General features: G+C 39.7%; 1 protein-coding gene across 1 annotated transcript in view; it reads left to right on the top strand.

The window, feature by feature from the left end:
• Window positions 1-20,239, top strand: part of EGF (epidermal growth factor) — a 57,718-nt gene that overhangs the window by 17,078 nt on the left and 20,401 nt on the right. The window contains exons 6-15 of the mRNA XM_059471348.1: window positions 543-745; window positions 4,888-5,013; window positions 6,014-6,136; window positions 8,330-8,452; window positions 9,566-9,691; window positions 10,784-10,920; window positions 12,776-12,924; window positions 14,530-14,634; window positions 16,336-16,559; window positions 19,634-19,801. Of these exons, the coding sequence (XP_059327331.1) occupies window positions 543-745; window positions 4,888-5,013; window positions 6,014-6,136; window positions 8,330-8,452; window positions 9,566-9,691; window positions 10,784-10,920; window positions 12,776-12,924; window positions 14,530-14,634; window positions 16,336-16,559; window positions 19,634-19,801 (1,484 nt within the window). The remainder of the gene's footprint in view (window positions 1-542; window positions 746-4,887; window positions 5,014-6,013; window positions 6,137-8,329; window positions 8,453-9,565; window positions 9,692-10,783; window positions 10,921-12,775; window positions 12,925-14,529; window positions 14,635-16,335; window positions 16,560-19,633; window positions 19,802-20,239) is intronic.

The following is a 20,239-nucleotide window of genomic DNA, read 5'->3' as shown; positions in this document are numbered from 1 at the left end:
TGAATGGAAACTACATTCCTGAGATAGGAGAAGCAGCAGAAGATGGGCTTTAGGAGTGCCCTGCTCCTACCATGCCATCTCCACCCTGATTTCCTCAGACAGTCAGAATTGTCAGAGCAGGCCCTGGATATTGGGAAACAGTGGAACTTATCTGACCTACATCCTTGAACAGACCAAGTTTCCATTTTGGTTGCTGGATTCACCAGAAGCAGGGTCACACCCAGGATATCTCTCTCAGTTAAGTCAGTCCTGACCAATAGATCATTAAACCTGTGAGAAATGCAGGTTATCAATTTTGTGTCTATTTCCTGCAAATAAGCAGGATTGAGTGCTGAATTATTTTGGTAATGTCTCTGCACCTCTTCTGATTCTCTGATTCTTATATATAGAAGATACTATAGTGTGTGTGTGTATATATATATACAACATTTTAAAAAAGGTAATTTTCAGTGAACCTGACTAAACTAGGCACTCAGAAAATGTTTGAGTGAGTAAATATGTAGGGATCATGTAATGTGCCACTTTGCTCTCTTCTCTTGTAGACATCAATTGCTTGGTATGTCTCTCTTTGCTGACCACCTGTACTACTCAGACTTGAAGTCTGGCATGATATGGAGAGCCAACAAATATACTGGAAATGTTCTGGTCACAATTAGCCTGAAACCATCATTTTTCCCACCAGTGGAGATAAAAATAGTACATCCATTTAAGCAGCCAGGTGCAAGGATTGATTCTCAGGATTTGGGTAAGTAAATGTAATGCTGCTATGTGTGAGAATAATAATGTCATACACTCTGATTCTCTGCAGTAAGAATTGTCTTTGGCAAAATTCCAGGCCTCAGTGAAATGAAGGAAAAAGTTTTTTTTCACTTCAGTGGTCCACAGTTCCACTTGGTGTGTGCAGCTCCAGCTGAGTATCAGAGTAGAAGCATGCCAAGCATGAACTGCTTGTTTCATTAATGTATATACACATGCAGATAAATGTGACTTTCTCATTCTCTTGCCTTTCTTTACACAAATACATTTTTATGCTTTCCTGCTAAATGCACAAAGCATACAGATTTTTAACCCTCTGTCTGCATTATCCTCACCAAATGTCTGCTTCATTCTGGAAGTTTTAGTCTAAAGCACATGGAAACAAGTCTGACTATCATGGCAGTGAATGATTTTAAGCACACAATATGTTCTACAAATGGAGGTCTCAGCTTTGCTCACTCATCACAGTGAAATGATTCAATTAAAAGTCATCACATCTTAGACAGTCCTGAAGCTGCTATAACAACTATAGGATAAGAGACTCCTACCTCTTTAATTGATACCAATTGCAATCCACAGTGTGAGTTGGTCATCTCGCTGTCTTTCACTGTGAATCCAAAAATGAAGGTAATTGGCTGTCAATAGTTCACCTTCCTTGGGGATTCCTGCTGAGGCAGTAGGAAGTGGGGGATGTCCAGGGAAATAATGTCTTGTTCCCTAGTCTCTGGGGAGCAGAGCATTCTTGCTTTAATGGAATAGCTTTTGTCACCAGTGTTGCTTGGGTAAGAGCAATGGGGCAAAGAGCATGGAGGCATTTGTGTGCCAAGCAACGGTTGCACAGCTCCCAAGGGAAGGCAGCCATGGATTCCCAGAGGTATAAAGACATGGGGAAAATATAGTGTTTGTTTTAGTTCATATGAGCAAAAATCAAACTGTAAATGTATCTTTTTGAACTATTCCTAAATAGCTACTATAAAATAGGCTTTGTCTTTCTTCATGCCAGCCAACAGCTGTGCCCTCTGAAGATTGGTCTGAGTGGCAAAATCAAAACCTTCAAAGGCTCTTTCCCCCTCACACACTTTGTTTGCGGTGCCAAGACGTGTTGAGATGCAGAAGATTGTGTTCCTGGAAATCAAGCTTACCCTTGTAAGCACAGGGAGTCTCTATTCAGAGACAATACTTGATCTGTCCTTACTTTGGGGAAAATGGTTGTCCTGGCAAATGGAAACACTTTTTTCTGCTGACACGTTTGGTGCTCTCACATAGAGGAACTAGGGCAAGAATGTGCAGCTTAATTTCAGTGACTGTGGGCGCTTAACCTTTATTCCTGTCTCAGAAGATTTACTCCACTTCTTCCACCAGAGCATTCTGCTTTCTGGCATTTCTCTTTCCATGGAAAAGGCCTTTCTCTGCTTTTATTAATATATGACCTAACAATGTTTTCAAATGGATGTATATTTCCAACATGTTTAGTGAATTTTTGTACGATAGGCTGTTTACATGTTTAGTAAATTTTTGTATGATTCTGTTGTCAGCAGTAGGCTTTTTAAAAAAAATTCCAAATAGCTTCCTGTAAAATGTCTGGGAAGTGGTGGAGAAGAAAGAAAGAAGCTTAAGAAGTTGAATCCAGATGAGCCTTTTGGACTTTGTATGTGCATTGCTTGGCTTATCCAATGCAAGAACGGGGATGAAAGGAGGACTAATGAGCCTGGAGTTCAAATGAGATTTATAGCTGATCTTACAACAGAGAAACCTGGAGATAAAAGCATACCTAGACTAATTGGATGCTCTGTACAAGCTAAGAAATTGTACATTGCAATGTAATGTCAGCTGTGAATTATCAAGCCTTCTTTAAAGCAGATAACTAGTGAGTTCCTTCAGATGAAAAGGGAACTTAAGAGAAGTGTGCAACTGATATGATTTGATTTTTTTACTGTCATTTGAATTATTTACTTTGCTACTTAAATTCCTTAGGTTCCCTCTTTCCTTTCTCTTTCAAACTACTTCCTTCGATTGGTCAGGGCCAATTAGTAGAGGGAAGAGCATTAATTCATCTATGGGTTTGCTGTAACCCCACAGAACAACTTTGGTGTGTCACTTTTAATAACGGCTCATAAAATATCTGAAATACCTTAAAATCTCAAATACTGCTGCTGGAATTCTTTGAAAGAATCTTTCCCAACAGAGTAATGATATTCAGTATTCTTGTAAATTTTTTTTGAGAAATTGTGTTGTATTTCTTTACAGTGTAAGATACAAGCATCAGGCTAATATCTGAGTATATGTATTTCCCTGTAAGACAGGTGATGGGAGGGGAAAAAACTCTGCAAAACACAAATAAGTTAGTAAGAGTGGTTTATAATGGTGTTCTTCCAGAAAATATTACATTATAGACTTTGTGATTCATAATTTAGTCCCCATTCTCTTTAAGCTTTGAAATGTGATTGGGTTTTTCTGTATCGATATGGCTACATAGACTTCTAATATTAGTTAAGAATTATTATCTTCCAGAGATTGTCCAAATGGCAAAACTATAGTTTCTATTATTTATTCTGTAACTCCAAGGTCTTTTTAGGCCACTTAGATCAATAATGGTACAACCATGGGGAGAAAAATCAGAAACAATGATAAGCATGTGATGCAGTTGTGGATTCTGTTTCTTTGTGGTTGCATGCACTTAGACTTTTGTTTTTTCTAATGAGTTCTTTATTTGAAGATTAGACTCTCTATTACTTTATGTTCCCAATTCCGTTGCAGTAGAAAAAGATTTTGTACAATTTAAAATTAATTGTACAAAACAAGAGGCTCACCTAAAACTACACAAAATTCTAGCCTCTTGAAAAATAATATGCTAAATAACGTAGATAATATCTACCTAGTCATCCATTCATAATGATGTGACCTTTGCTAGAGAAGACTTAACCAGTTAACCAAATATGTGCAAGGTGTCTGTGCCAAGCTGTCTGGGAAGTTATATATAATTTTATAGATGTGATCTGTCTTTCCACCAAGGGGCCAATGTTTTCTCTGTTGTGGCTGGCAGAAGAATAAACTTGGAGCTTAAATATTATGCAGGTTTCCATCTTTTGGAGTTTAGACTGTGAATGGGAAAGAGCAGAAGAGAGTTAGTAACATACTCATTTCTTTGCCTGTATGAGCCCACGATGTCTTACACACACAGCCCAGGGCAAAGACAGCATTTTGTGTGGCTGAGCACCCACATTCAGCAGCATCAGTTCAAACAAAAATAACCATCTTGGAGACAAAAATAAAATAATGAGTGCTGCATATCTGTGAAAGCACCAGCCCTGAAAGATAGCTGAGCAGAGACATGAGGCTATGCAAATCCTCATGAGAAAGGAAACTGGAGTAGCTTTTCCTGAGAAGCAGGAGAAACAGGAAGGCTCCTGGACTTGTTGGGCATATTTTTTCTTCTTCCTTTGAAGAAAGGTTCTGAGTTTGAAATTTGAACTCAACATTTATAATGCTTGTATTTCTCATAGAGCCACACCAATACAAAGATTCTCTAAAATGGGCCAAATGGACCTTTTGCCCAAATGAAACGCATGGTCATTAAAATCTCCCGTTATCTTTTTTTGTTAAATAATATGAGTAGTAATGTGGTAATGATACTCCAGTAACAACAACAACAACAACAACAGTCTTTGTATGCTGTGTCTTAAAAATCTATTTTCTCTCCTTTTTGCATGCATGCTTCCTCTCTGTTGTTCTTATTCCTGAATGTTTTACAAAGTAATATATAATACTGTGCAGGACTGGGGGCATAGGAAACTTGAATTTTCCCTTTCGTAGTCACTCTAGGTATGGACCCAAACCAAACCATCCCTTAGTTCATGCTCTCTCTAAATCTGCTTGTGCTGACATACAGCGCAAAATGATAATTTGGACGCACCTACTCCTAGTACTCCAAGTACTTTCATTTTTACAGTGACTGTTTTTTGCCTGATTTTACCAATGGAAAAAAATGAAGTTATTTTGCATTAATAAGAAGTCCCTCAGCTTGGTTGAGCAAGCCGATGTTGACAAGAAAATACATCTTTTATCATCTTTCTACTGGAGGGTTAATATGATAAGAACTCCAGTCTACTTACACTGTAATTGTTCTTTCAGAAAAAGGAATCTGTGATTGGAACAGAGAAAAGTGCAGAAGAAGAATCTGCAGGCCAGACTTGAGGACTCATCGGTGTAAATGTTCTAGTGGCTTTATTTTAAGTCGAAATAAACAGTTTTGTGAAGGTAATACATGAATTTTTATCCACTTTATCACATGAAAAAATTCTTCTGTTCTTTCACTTAGTATCTTGAGTTTGAAAAATTACTATGAGCTTGTAAAAATTTCAGTGTGCCATTTCAGTTTTGTGTCCTTCCAAGTCTGAAACAGTTTAAAACAAGACCTGTGAAAGTGTCACAGATGTTATTCTTGTGAGAAATTTTGGTCTTAGTCTGAGTAGGTAAAGGAGTTTCAGACAAGTAGAAATGCTTATGTGTGCTAATTTAATTTTAAAAGAAGGATGAAACAGGATATACCAGCAAAGGTGAAACATGGAATAATCCAGCAACAAGAAGTCTGTCTGAAGTATAATTTCAAAAAAGACATAAATACTTAACATGCTTCTAAATATTTTAATCTGGATTGTTTTATTAAAAATCTAAAATTTCTATTAATAATAGATAACAAAATGCTTTTTAAAGCCTCTCTTTCATGACATGAACAGATTTTATAAGACACAATGCCATCAGAATTCCTAGTTTACAGGATTTACAAACTTGCCTGAGCATCAGCCTCCCAGTTCTCAGGAAATTCTCAGGTTTGATTTCTGAATTTCAACTTTTAATACACTTGTGTTTTCTGAGGCTTTTACTTAAGTCATGTTGAACCCAAATTTTTAAAAAGAACTTTTGCTTTAAGACAGTGTCTATTGTACATGCTTTGGATGTGCACAGGATTTAAATGGCACTGGAATCTGTATGAAAAGGCATCTTTTGGTACTCCTCTGGGCACCTATGCTGGACACACAGAGCATGAGTATATTTTGCTAGAAGGTTTTTAACACTGTATTGAATGAGGTCTGCAAACTTGTTTTCTTATGGTTCATTAAAAAAAAACATATTTTTGTGAAATGAATGAAAACAAAAGGATGTACTTTTTCAGACTATTACTTTGTTTCATTAATCTATTCCCTAACATTGGCTGATGAGGTTATTCTGACACAACAAGTTCTCTTTTTTTTTGCAGACATTAATGAATGTGGCTTCTGGAATCACGGCTGCACTTTAGGCTGTGTGAACATCCCTGGCTCCTATTACTGCACCTGCCCGAGAGGCTTTGTTCTGCTGCCTGACAGGAAAACATGCCATGGTAAGGAGCTGAAATACACAAACACTTGGAGTCTCCTGTTGGAGAGAGTCCTCATTTCACACTGGAACTGCTGAAAGTTTTGTGTATTGCATTGCTGCTTCCAATCCCATGTTATGTAAGCAGGATCGGCTTAAAGTGAGTGAACTGATTGCAGGTGTCATGTTCAAGGAAGCAGAAGTTACACGTGAGAAACTGTGTGCACTTCTTCAGAGGAGGAAAAAGGAAACAAGTCATGTTTCCAGAGAGACCTCTTCTCAGATTAGGCCTGGTGACACAGCAGTTATGAATTTTTAAATGTGGTCTCTGAATTTGGCTCACTCTCTAAGGATTTGCCCAGTCTCTGAAAGAGCAGCTCACAGCATCATGTATTTTTGTTTCAGATCAGGGCTGGCAGCATTGCCAATATGTATGACATTAGTGGAATTAAATGTATATGCTCAGCCTACAAATGAATTAAGCCTTTCTGAAGTAAGTCTAGAACATAAAATGTGAAAAGCTTCCAAGTCTTGAGGTCTTGGAATATTGTCAGTCACTTTTGAAGTGAAGCATATGCATAGAAATAGGTCCTTCTAATTTGTTTATTTGAAATAAAACATTGGTATAGGGCCTAAGCAGGAGTGACAGTGCATACCTACAAGTTCTGTGTGGATCATGGCAGGATAAGGATCTAGGATATATTAAATATCACTACTGGAGAGTAAATATAGCCACAGAATCTAACAGGCTCTAGCAGTCAGTCTATTTTAGATTCCAAGAGTCCTGGGCAGGGCCAGAAGTTTGACTCGATCTCCATGGATCCCTTCCAGCTCAGGATTTTTGTTGATTCTGTAAGAGCCACTTCTTCCTTTTTACTAAGAGGAAGCCAGGAGCAGGATTCAGAGACCCAGAGTGGGGGTCCAGGGTGCGTGTCACAGCTGCAGAGGGCAGCCAACTGCAGCAGAACAACTATGGCAGGCTGCAGCCAGAGGTTACTGGGAGATGGGATATCACTTTGCATCCAAAACAACATTGAGACACTGTGAAACTCAGTCCTCCTTTGGATGACTAGCTTGAACTGTATGCCTGCATTTTGGGTAGCTCAAATTAGATAGAAAATAATGTTTTTCTAGCACAGGCTGGGGATGCAGGATGGACAGTGTGACCTGCAGCGCAAGGCAGATGTTCACCAACTATGCAGCTTGAGAGACACACACAACATGAGAAGTCCAAATGCTGGCCAGAGATTTTGATACTTTGTTCTCCAAGTCCCTTGTAAAGCTCTTCATCTAAAGCCACAAGCTCTGGTCAGAAGGAATTTTCTGGACCCCATTCTCTGTGCTGGAGTGGTTGGCACACTCCAGTCCAGCATGCAGGTGTCCTGCAGAAGCAATATTTGCAAGAGCTATGCACCATTTAGGCCAAAGTGTGCTGCTGATTCATAGAAGCAGCTGTGGAAATCTTGCATTGGTTCCATGGCACTAGAACTGGGACAAAGAGATGGCTACTGCAGTGCAGAAGGTGGAAGGAGCACATCTTGTGAAACTGCATTAAAGAAATAAATAAAAAAAAAAAGTTGGCACTGCAATATTTCTAATAGCAAGTAAAGGAAAGCTCTTGCCAAGTCCTCAGGTGATTTTGCCCTTATAACTTCTAAAATTGACACTAAGGAACATAGTTTTGTTTCTGGAAGGTCCATCTCCTGTTTTGATTGATCTTAGCTCTTTTATACTTGGAGTAGTAGGAAAGTGGTTCTTCCTCATTCTCTTGGTCTTTTATATTTATTCTTTCAGTATAAATTCCTTGTAGTTTTTAGAAACTGATCTATTTTTGATGAAGTACAAGAAAGAAATGTTTCAAAATTAACTTCTATTTTGCTAACAAATCTTCAGAGTATTTTCGAAAAATTAAAGCTTGATAAGTATAATGGCTTTAGGACTCAGCAATTTTGGCTTTCTCCTGGGCTGTAATTAGGAGGAGGTGTGGAAAAAATTTGGAAAAGAAAAACAGAAACACAGCATAACAAACCACATAAAGATTTCAGAAGTCTTGTACTCTAAACATCACAATTATATTTATTTATATATTTAATTTCCCTACTTTTTTTTTCTTCTTCTTCTTCTTTTGCTATTTAAGATGTTAACATCTCTTACTGGGGGCTTAGTAAAAATTTTTATCATCATTTAGGGTTTGTTTTTTCTCCTTAAATTCCTGTAGAGCTAATTACCTGTACAAGTAATGACACTGGCTGTAGTCACGGCTGCCTTCAAACATCCAAAGGCCCTGTTTGCTATTGCCCAGAAGGATCTGTGCTCAAAGTGGATGGCAAAACATGCACAGGTAAGGAACATTTTTCTTAGCTGAAGTCACTGCCAGGCTCTGTTCATTCTTGGCACCAAGAGCCAGAATTGAATGAAGGCGTTTTGCACTCATTTTGAACAGCTGTAAATGATTGTACAAGATAATAGAATGTATGTTGATTTGAGTGCTGACATGAACAGTATTCATCTTAATTTTTAAATAGATTTTTAGTAGCAGCAACATCCAATATTTGCTGGCCAAGTTCTTTTGTTGTCAGCACAGATCAAGACATGTCTCAGGTTTTTGTTGTGGGAGACATCTAAAATTTATACTTCAGAGTACATATACAAACAAAATTAAGGCTCAGGTGATAATTTTATTGATGTCATGCACCCCATGTCCAGAGTCACTCTAATTTACCCACAAATGGAATTTTTGCAGCCAGAATACTTGAAGCTGCTACACTCAATCTGTCATTCCCCACTTCAGCAATTTTCCAAATTCAGGGGAATATAGCTTCTCAACTGCATCTTTTCAGTCGTAGGGGTCAAGATAGCTCCATTACTGACACAGCCTTATGCTGTGAAAAATCCTCTTTCCCTTTTAATCCCTTTCATATTGTGGACTGTACTTTATACATAGATTCAGTCATTATTTCTGTTTTGCTAGTTCATATTGGTATTGAGACTATAATAGAAAATAAACCCCAAAAGAATGGTTTCTTGGTTTGTTTTCTTAGAAAGTATCAATTTGTCATCCTAGCCTAATTAACTTCTGGGGGGACGATTGCATTATTTGCTGTTTCTTTGCATGGAGTGCAAAGTCTGATAAAATTTATTACTTTGTTGTAGATGGGATGAGATTTGCATGGGAGAAGAGTTCTCTGAAATACACGAAAGACCCTCTCTCTTTACATATCCCACCCTCCCACTTTGTGTTACAACACAACATTGAGTTACTACTAATTTGTTTTCACTTCTCTAGGCTTCTGCTTTCAGCAGGAGGCATTTTGGTAAATCTACCAGTCACTGAGATGATTTGCACTGTAGAAATCCTGAGCAGAGTGAACCATTCTCTTATACCTCTGATTTTGTTGTATTTTATTTTTCTTTTAGAACGGCACAGTAAAATTTTACAAATGCTCTGTTTAAGGTTGTACATCTCCAGATAATGGTGGCTGCAGTCAGATATGCACTTCCTTAAGCCCATCCTCCTGGGAGTGTGCTTGTTTTCCTGGATATAAGCTTCAGCGAGACAGAAAGCACTGCACTGCTATAGGTTGGTGTCATGGTATGCCTGCATATTTCTGCCAATAAAAGTAAATCCTTTTTTGAGTTCTTTAGGGTGGATCAACTGGGATCCCTTTTTGCGCTGCTTTTAGGTTACTTTGTGAAATTTGGGAAGTATTAGTTGTTAGGAAAGGCAACCTATTTTGGAAATAAACCAGAACAAGCAGCAGTACATGGTTCTGTCTCTGTCACAGAAAGTTCAATCTGTGATCCATCTTCACCATTTCACTCTGGGCTCCCTTACTGTGGAGGCCTGTCCTGCAGTACACAGGGGTTTGTGCCTTCACATAAATATGGGCATAGTTCCTGCCCAGTGTTACAGAGCTGGGGCTGAAGTCTCTCTGTTTGGTGAATAGGATAGGGAATAGTCTGCAAAGGACTTTCCATATTAGGATATTTCTCCCCCTCTGGCCCCAGGAAGCTGAGGTGTTTATGTGCACTTTTGGATTCCAGACCCTTCTGCTCTTTCTGAGAAAAGGGCAGACTCTGGTGAGCAGCAAGGGTATAAGCAATTGCCAAAGAGAGAGGAGGAAAAAGAAGCTTTTGATTTGTGCCCGAAATAAGGGGATAGCTAGGTTTGATGGTTTTTTTTTTTTTTTTTTTTTTTTTTTTTTTTTTTTTTTTTTTGAGGACAGTATCTTTCTTGCTTTTGCTACAAAAGACTTCTCCATATGCAAATTCAAGTTATTCTGGCATTTATGCTGATGCTGTGAAATGTAGAAAGATGATTGCCTTGAGGCTAAGGCACTCAGTGTGAAATGCAGCAGGACTAGTGACTCCTTTTGTCAAAAATGTTGAGGCTGATGCTGACAGTAAATAATGTAATGCTTGTGGATGATTTTAAAAATGAGATTTGCTCTTTTGGCAGTCAAAATATGCTTTAGTCTGTAAAATTATATTCACATTTATTTTTAATTTCTTAGGCAAGTCGAGTGTAGGAAAATTGCTGTAATTTCTTTTTGCTTCTGCTCCGCATTTTGTCTTTTACTGTGACTTATATACACACTACTTAGGAGTAATGCAAGTTAGAGATCACTTTGAACTTAGTGCAATTAACATACTGGCAAATTTTAATCGGCAGGTCCTAAGCCATTTTTGTTATTTGCAAATGGCCAAGATATCCGCCAGATCAGTTTTGATGGAACAGATTACACAAGTTTACTTGACTGGCAGATGGGAGTAGTCTTAGCACTGGACCTTGACCCGGTGGAAAATAAGGTAAGGCATTAAAAATGAGAGGATTCTGGAGTGTTGCAAGGACAAAAGGATTGAGCTTTCATGTGCCTTAACCTTTCCTCTGTCAGTGATCTGGATTACGCATTATGCTGCTCCTTGTTCTGTCGCCTGTCCAGGAGCACAACTGGTACAGGCTGCCAAACATTAGTTGAAGAGTTTCATCCTTTATATATTTCCTTTTTGTACATTGAAAATGATATTTCACAGAGAATTTCAATGTCTAAATTCACTTCAGGCATGATTTCAATTTTAAAGAATTTTGTGTGAGTTTTCTCCATTAAGACTGCAGTGCTGTTTTCTGGAAATATACTGTCGACTTTCTTCACTGTGTGGTGGTACAAGCAAAAATATCTTTTATTCTATCCAGCTAAATCTGTATGATTCCTAGTAAATGTTGGAGTAATCTTAATAAGAATTATTTCCCACGTCCTGATATTATTGAGCAAAAATACTGAATGCTCACAGAGTCTATTGCTCTTCCAAAACACACTTCTCACATACTAGACAGTGCTGTTGGAAAGAGGAATCTTCTTTGTATAAAGACCTGTTTGTCTGTGTGGCCACATCCTAATGTCCTACTCCTTGCCTGCAGAGTTGGGAAGAATAGAATTTCAGCTGTGCTTTGCTAAACCTTCTGTGGCAGACAGTTATATTTTCCCACGGAGAGCCTTATTTCCACTGTACAAGTGTTGCAAAGAAATACTGGATGGTACAGTGAAAGCTGATGAGGAGCTCAGTTAGGTTGTTGGAAGCACCTCAAGGCCCAGATGGACACAGCTAAACATACGTGACTGTTACCAGATCTGCGTTTACAGGAGGAGCACTCCAGGCACTCCTGGAACATCTCCACTTGCTCCCGAAATAGGGCCCTGCTGGAGAGGCAGCAGTTGCCCTGTGCCGTGCCAAGTGGGGATCAGCTGTGCCAGGGACTCTGGTGTGCACCAGGGATCTCCTCCTGCGGTGTTGGGTGGCAGAGCAGAGGTGGGGGGACATGCAGGGGGCAGCCAGGCTGTGTCAGCTGAGGGGCAAGGCAGCACCCCTTTGTGCTACCAGGGTGTGGAATTAGCTGGGCTATGGCTAGAGGCTCCCTCCTGTTTTGTTTGACCTCATGGCCAGCATCAAAGCAAAGTTATTTGTTTTGCTGTTACCGTTTCCAAAGAAAGCCTCAGCACTACTTCTGATATGGTTGTGCCATGCAATGTTTGCCTCTTCTGGGGTTTGAATACGAGATAAAATTTACACATCCTTGGAAAATGCAAATCTGGTTATCCCTACAAGCAAAGAACTTTACTTTTGACCTCAAACTAAGAAACCTCTTCTGGAAATGTTGGAGTCTTACAGAATAGACACCCAGTAAAAAATTAAGATAGCTACAGGAAAGAGTGGAAAAAAACACAAGTAAATTTTATACCTCCTTTTCCCCTTCCCAGCTCCTTGATATACATAGGGTGCTGCTATCTTCTCCACACTTGTCACTTTTCAACAAGAGCAGCCAGTGAAATGACAACATGCTTCTTTCTGCCAGTCCCTCAGCTGTGCTTCATGTGAAGTAGCTGCTGGCTGAAACAAAAGTGCAGGATATTCAGAAGGCTGTATATAGGGCAACCAGGATTTACAGCTAAGCACAAGCTGCCTGTAGAAGTCATCCTGGTTGAAGGATAAGTGTCTTTTTATTTGATCAGGGATCACAGGTTACCTGTGCAGCCTTTTGTGAATAGGCAGTTTAGGGATTTTTCCAGAAGAAAAAAGTGTTTTAGAAATGGAGTTACGAGACAGAGAAGGTAGAGTGGAAAATGAGATGAGAACTAATGACACCTTGTCTCTTATTTATTCACAGATTTACTTTGCCCACACTGCCTTGAAATGGATAGAACGAGCTAATCTGGATGGCTCAGATCGGGAAAAGGTTATTCACGGAGCTATGGATACACCCGAAGGCCTTGCTGTGGACTGGATTAACCGTAAATTGTACTGGACAGACAGAGGGTACATGCTCCACAGGGCATTTATGCCGAAGCATGCCATTAAATATTTGGAATAAATGACTGGTGATGCAGAAATAGCTGAGATATCCCTCTAGATCAGTAGTGCTTCACATTCTGAGTGGGTAGTTTTAGTCCCAAGTATATACAGTTGGAAGGTTCTGTAAAACTAAAATGCTGGAAGTTCACTTGCAGTCTGTATTGTGTTTTTATCTTTGTATTTCCAAGAAGCAAGGATTTGGACTCAGTTGCAAGGAATCTAAAGCATGCATACATATGTGCACATGAACATATTTCCTTACACTGTTTTTTATATACAGACGCTGCGTGTGAGTGGGTGTATGTAGGTATATCTTTGTGTATACATACATATTATAAAAAAGAATAAAAGATAAAAAATATTATTATGGTATTGAGTACATCTTGGGCAGAAGTCAGTGTTGTTGGCAGCTAAAATCATGTTATTAGAGAGTATTTGTCAATTATCTCTGATAAAAGAGCAATGACTGCTGCCAGACAATGTGACCGCCTTTCAGCCGATAACTAACCTTAAATGCAGAGGGAAACAAAACTGACCTTTGATGAAAAGGCAGTTTCAGATCACAACAGATAATGAAGACATCTTGAAGAGTGGTCATGAGCTTTCAACATGATCAATAATTTGTTAGTCAATAAAAAGTAATTTTGAGTGTTTAGATCACCCTTATTCTCAATTTTAAATATTCTGCTAGTCCACTTCCTTGCTTTTAGGTACAATATTGTCATATGATTGAGCTACTGTAAAAATATGCCAGTGTTCCTTGTGAAATGGGAGATTATGGTGTTTCTCTCCATAAGACAGAACATATTCAGGGGGAATATGAGAATTTGAACCTGGAACTTCCTTCTCACCCACTGCATTTACCCATTTGTACTCCACATTTGCAGGAATGTATTTCTCCTTCCATCTCTGTGGGGCCTTTCTTTAAAGGTTCAAAAAGGCATGGAAGGCTGTAGGTTTGCTTGCAGGTAGAGGCTGATATTTGTTTGGCAAGATGAATATTGCAGCAATAAAATCAGTTTTCTGGAAAAAAGGCGAATTGAAAGATTGGCAGTGTAGATTCTATACTTTACTTGGTCACAGATTTTATGAGTAATCTTAAGAACCTTAGCCTCATCATTTCCTGCAAAATAGATGTAATATGTAAAATGACCACTGATCTCTGGATGAAAAATGCTATGTAAAGCTACTATTTAAAAAAATTCTTTATACATTTGGTAATGGTATTCAGTTAGGAGCTGGTTTTCCTCCTGACTCCTTTTAAAGCTAGCATTTATCTATTAGTGATCATACTTGCAATTCATTATTCACCCAAAGAAGGAGAACTTCATGTCTTCTGCAGACCAGCAGGTATTTTATCATTATGCCCTGGACCAGATAATGAAGCTGTAACATGAATTACTTGTTGATAAAACAACTAGACATCCCACATCAGCAGGATTACTTCCTGTCACTGTGAAATTATTTATTACAGCTTAACTAAAGCAATGTGAAATCTTAGTGCATTCAGCCCAAGAAGACAATTAAAAAGATGGCAGGGAGGATCTAACAGTGCTCTCTGTGTTGCAGGAAGGTGTGCATTGAGAGGAGCAATCTGAATGGAATGCAAAGAAAAATGATCATCTGGGAGGATCTTTCCCAGCCCCGAGGGATTGCCATTCACCCATTTGCTAAGTAAGGAGTGATAAACACAGTAAATCACGTAATGCCTGTGGATGATTTTTAAAAATGAGTGTGCAAGCTTTGCCCTTTTGGCAGTCAAAATATGCATTAGTCTCGTGCTGGATTAGTCATTGCCTCACAGAGCTGTGTGAACTGTAATGTTTTATTGCAGGGTTTCTTTCATGAGCTGGGACATGTTCATTTCTCACATAGATCTTAGAAGAAAGTTGGAGCATTAATGATACTACATGCAGTTTAAGCTAAAGATAAGCATGAGCATCTGAGGTCACTGACAGCTGTAGGTGCCTCACTACAAACTTTGATGGCTCCATATCTAGTAGCGTGAAGAAGGTAAAAACTTTTAACCAGCAGTGATTACAAAAATGCCTTTTTTTTGGGTCCATGTTTCAGTTTCAGAGGAAACTAAACCTAATTTACTGTTCTGGAGATTTGTTGTTTTAAATGCACCTACTATCTTCTTAACTAGTGTTGAAATGATCCCGTGTGTTTACAGTCTTGATGAAATTCTGGCTGTTTCAATCAATGGCAAAGTCCCACGGATTTTTAGTCAGTATGCTTGTAGTAGGAATATTTTAAATCTGGTCCTTTAAATCTTGTTTTGATGCTCACATCCTGCTATAACTAAGTACTGAAGAATCAGAAAGAAGCAGGTTTGGGGAGGGTGTTTTGCTAGCTTGCCTCTGCCCATAAAAGACCTGAAAGAACCTTTCAGTAGAGGTCGAATGCTATAGAAACATTTTGCAGGAAAACTTTGAAGAAAGGTAGGTTCTGCCAGATTGTTTACTAGAATTATTAGTAGAGGCAAAGCATGCAATGGGAAAGGGAGGAGGAAACATCATTAAAACCTAACTTTTTAGAAAGTTCATGGTGAAAGGATGAACAGACATTATGGCAATGTCCGTAGTATTAAAGAGGGATATGAAACCCAATTAGAATTCTTGAAAATACTGATCCCTGCATTAGTTAGAGCAAAACTGCTTGTGTAACTAAAGCTAAGTGAATCTCTGGGTTATTTCAGTAAACCTGACAGAGGCAACTGGCACCTGGGAAGATGAGCCCAAACTTCAGATATTATTTGCAATTATAGCTATCCCCATTTTGAGTTGCCTTCTAGCATTGTCTGTTCATTGAAAACTGCTAAACAGCCTGTGAGTAACACACAGGACTCTAGAGGGAGACCCTGAGAATCATGATTTTATTAAAGGAAGAAGATTCTGGACCTGATATTGGTGTATCTTTTTTAAACAACCTGCCTACTTTTGCTTGTTTTTCATGGCTAATGGGTAATTTTACTTTCATTTGTTTATTGTTGTATCCCTCTTTAGACTAGGGTCTGGCTAATGCATAATTTTCTGTTGTCTGGATTTGCTAAAACACTATCAGCTGTCACATGGAAATCAAAAAGCAGATATGAAGAGCTGTGGTAGTTAACATAGTGAGGAGTTGTTTTCCAAAGGTTTCATGCCAGTGAACAGAGTGAGGATTCTGCATAAGTCTCAGTGCAATCACCTGGAGTCTCATGGCAAGTGTGGAAAGATCAGCAGCCAATATGTTTGCTTGACGCATGCACTTTTTCTCCTGTGAGTCAGGGCTGTGCTGCTCTGATCTGACCTTTCTGCTTTGACAGAACTCTATGGAGAGGAGGACAAACATTTACTTACTGACTCCCTGTATTAATTTTGTTTTCTGAAGGAGATTATTCTGGACTGACATGGGAGTCAGCCCGCGGATTGGCAGCTCTTCCTTAGAAGGCTTCGATCGCCGGGTCGTAGCCAACACCGGCCTGCTGTGGCCCAGTGGAATTGCTCTGGACTACTTGGCTGACAAGGTGTACTGGTGTGATGCTAAACAGGCCGTGGTTGAGAGCGCAAACCTGGATGGTTCTGGTCGTCGAATTCTTGCACAGAATGATGTAGGTGAGGCTTTGGGGTTGATAATTACCTACTGCTGCTTGTCTGTGTGTGTGTGTCTGCATATGTGCATGAAAACTACTGGCCAGCTGCTGTGCTATATATCCCATGCTATGTTGAGGGTAATGACAGCACTTGAGCTCTTAATTCTGTTACCCAGCTGACTTTTATTCATTTTAGCAAAAGAATTTCTTTCTAACCCTCTCTGCTTTTACTAATGAGTCACTTTGCATTGCACAGAGAAGTTTGTGCGATGCCCTCTTCCTGCCTTCACAGAAAAATGAAAAGAATAAAAAAATTAAAAATGTGCTTTGCTTTTCCCATGCGTGGCTGCTTAGTTTAATTCAGGTTTTGCTGTGTTTATTGCATCAATGAGTTATATTGACACAAGAAGAAAGGGAATTAATCTGGGTTGTTAAGGTCCTTGAGCAGCAAACCTGTATCTGCAGCATTGAGCACTGGAAGGATTCTAAACACAGAATAGATACCAAATGAAAAATGATTTTACAATGTGCTGGTAGTTTTTATGGCTAAGATTTCTACTGCTTGACACATAACTGTGCTGTTCTGAAGCAAAAGAAGAGAGGTGTTAGCAACACAGAACTGATGTTGTACCACGTCTAAGGTAAACCATGTGTTTAAGGATCTTGTCCATGGCAAATTAGTTTCTGGAGAGGACTATTTCTTTTGATCATGGGATCTCTCTGGGGACCACTTTGTAGGTGTGCATACAACACATGGGCAGAGTGAGGACTCATAGCTCAGTGCCATGACTGCTGTGGGTAACCCTATGGTTACTCTGTCGAGTAGCCTCTGTTCTAGTCCGTGCTCTGGGAAGGCTTGTGTTCATCACTGAAGTCAGATACCCTCCCAGTCTTTTGGAGGTGACCAAAGTGTGGTCCTGGAGGAATAAGTGTTCTCCAGTTTATAAGACATCGTAAGGCTCAGGAAGTAATTTCCTAGTAGTTTCCAGCCTTCTTGTCTCTTCCTTTTGCTCCCATGGTGACTGCCTCCTCCAGGAACGGGGCAGATCTGCAAAGGAGGACCTTGAAATCTCAGCCAAGTTTCATTTTGTTTCTCCACAAAGAGTAAGACAGTGTCTTTCAGGGAGCAAAAAGAGAAGGAGAGCTGGGACCACTATAGAAATAAGGATTATGTGAAAGGAGCAGTGATACAGCTGTTTGGAGGTGAGAGAAAAGGACATGAACATCTCTGTGCAAGGTAGTGAAAAGAGATGAAGGCCTGTAGGGGTATGAATTTAGAGAAGCATGTCCTGGTCATTTGCTAATGCTGCTAGTGAAGACTGGAATTCAGATTTTGTTGTTGAACAGCTGTACACTGGAGGACAGGAAGGCGGCACCACTTCATGGGTGTTCTGCTGTAACATGAATTTTTATTGCAGCAGCTCCCTCTAGTGCCCCTGTGCTGAGAGCTCGTTCAGTAGAGCTGCATGCAAAACAGTAAATCATTTCTGCTCTTCCACCTAACCCCATTTTCAGCTGGAAGTACAACAACCCATAATAACCTGCACGAGGCAATGAAGAACACAAGCATCCCTTTTGTTTATGCAGTGGGTCAAATTTGTGGTGTTCCTGCTGTCTCCACTGACTGGCACTAGGCTTCTGATTTTAATCCTTATTGTAGTCACAAAATAAGAGGTTAATAAAGTGCTGGACAAAGCAGGGTGCTGTTTGTGAATAGTGCAAACTACAGATCCTAAAACTGTGAGGAAATGTTTGGGTGTTTGGGGACAGTATCTAGGTCTTGGTCTAGTTGCTCAAATTTAATGGGAAGAAAAGGTAAGAACCAAGATCAGTGATTAAGCATGGGTCAGTGGAGGTAGTTAGGTGCCCATAATACACTCTTCAAATAACACTAAAGAACATTTACACAGTGTCTTAGAAATTTTTTTGTAAAGGACTGTTTTTTCAGTTTATTTGTGAGTTGAATTTAAGATTTACCGACACATACTCCTTTCCCAAGGTTCTAATGGTTATCTGTATTGGTTATCTGTTGTGTTGTTTTCTTGTTTGCTTGCCTTTGATTTTTTTTCAAGCTAGTACGTGTTGGGATCACATTTTCATTACTGAAATGAAACACCACATAGTTGAGGTCTACATCAAGAATGTAAAAGCACAGACCATAAAAATCATGTCCTTAAAAAACATACCTTTCAGAGGGGCTCAGACTGCAGCGGTAGAGTGCAGTGCCACTGAGGCTCTAAGGACCACAACAAAGCAAACCTGCTTCAGCCAGGAAGTATCCACTCTGAAGCCAGGTGTACATCCATGGAAGAATAGCATGTGTCGTTCTTACCTTCCATTGCAAAAAGCTTGCCCAAAGGCCATCTTGAAAGCAGGAGATTTCTGAGTGTATAGAAAAAAATGCATAGTGCCATGTGAACTAATGACAATTTTCTATCATGAGAGATTAAAAAGAGTCAGAATCATTTTGTAGAGATCTTTATGTCTGCCATTATTTATATGAAATTTCTCTTTGGATTCTGAATTGCTGATCTTATCTCTGGAAGTCACACTAGGGATCTGAGTTTTCCTAGTGCAGATAATATTGTGCTACCAGGGAAAAGTTCCTGTGCTCTGAACTTGGGGTGGAGTTTCTTGCAGCTACAGTTAGTCCTATAATTGTTAGGTGCCTGGCTGAAGCTGATATCTAGGATCCTGTTGCCATCAGTGAAAAGAGAGGAAGTCACCTGGATGACCTATTGCCTCCTGTGGCTTATGTTAGCTGGCTGTATGCCCCTGTGCATTGCACTTGTGTGTTCTTTTGGCACTTGCAGAGGCCACACACTGGCTTTGGAGTCAGTGGCTGCAGTGGCTGCAGCTCCCAGGCTGCCCTAGGACAGGATGCTTGTGCAGGATCCTGGCAAAGGGATTTTTCAGAAAACATGACAGTGACAGCTCATGAACACTTATCCCTCCCCGTGGGATATCAAAGGGAGCACAGGCTATGGCTAAGTCCCTGTGTTAGAAGTTGATCTATATGCAGATAATTCTTTCCTTTGCAGGGTTTCTTGTGTATGTTCTACAGATGTGGAAATGACAAACCTAATGTCTTTCCAGGGCACCCTTTTGCGGTAGCGGTGTTTGAGGATCACCTGTGGTTTTCTGACTGGGCTAGGCCATCCCTGGTGAGGGTGGACAAGAAGACCGGCCAAAACAGGGTACGTCTGCGAGGCAGCATGCTGAGACCCTCATCAGTGGTTGTAGCTCATCCTCTGGCTAAACCAGGTACACTGCAAAGATCGAGCAGTCATTCCCTTCCAGCCTCCTCTTGTTCACTGATACCAGCAGAATAGATGTCCCTGGGTAGAGGATTGTCTTCTCAGAAACAGGCTCTTTAAAAAGCCTCGCATAGTCAGGCTGGCATTTATTGAAAGCATCATCTGGGCATGTGTCCCAGGAATGCTGACAGATTTATGGTCATGGCCAAGAATAGATGCTGATCAATTGCCATGAGGCTACCACAGTCTTCAAATTCCTATTTATCCTAGTCTATTAGCACACCCCCCCCCCCTCCCCCCAATACCCCAATAATAACAAATGACACAGGGAAAGATTTTGTGAGATTTATTATTTTTTGATCAAATTATTTAATTTTCTGTTGGGAACAATCTCCCTGTAAGCCGAAACGAGTAATTCAATAGGTCAGGATTGAGAGAAGGTAAT

The sequence above is a fragment of the Ammospiza nelsoni genome, chromosome 4 (genome assembly GCF_027579445.1).
Source record: "Ammospiza nelsoni isolate bAmmNel1 chromosome 4, bAmmNel1.pri, whole genome shotgun sequence".
NCBI lineage: Eukaryota > Metazoa > Chordata > Aves > Passeriformes > Passerellidae > Ammospiza > Ammospiza nelsoni.
Note: the sequence above shows the minus strand (reverse complement) of the source record. Positions and strands in the feature narration are given on the sequence as shown.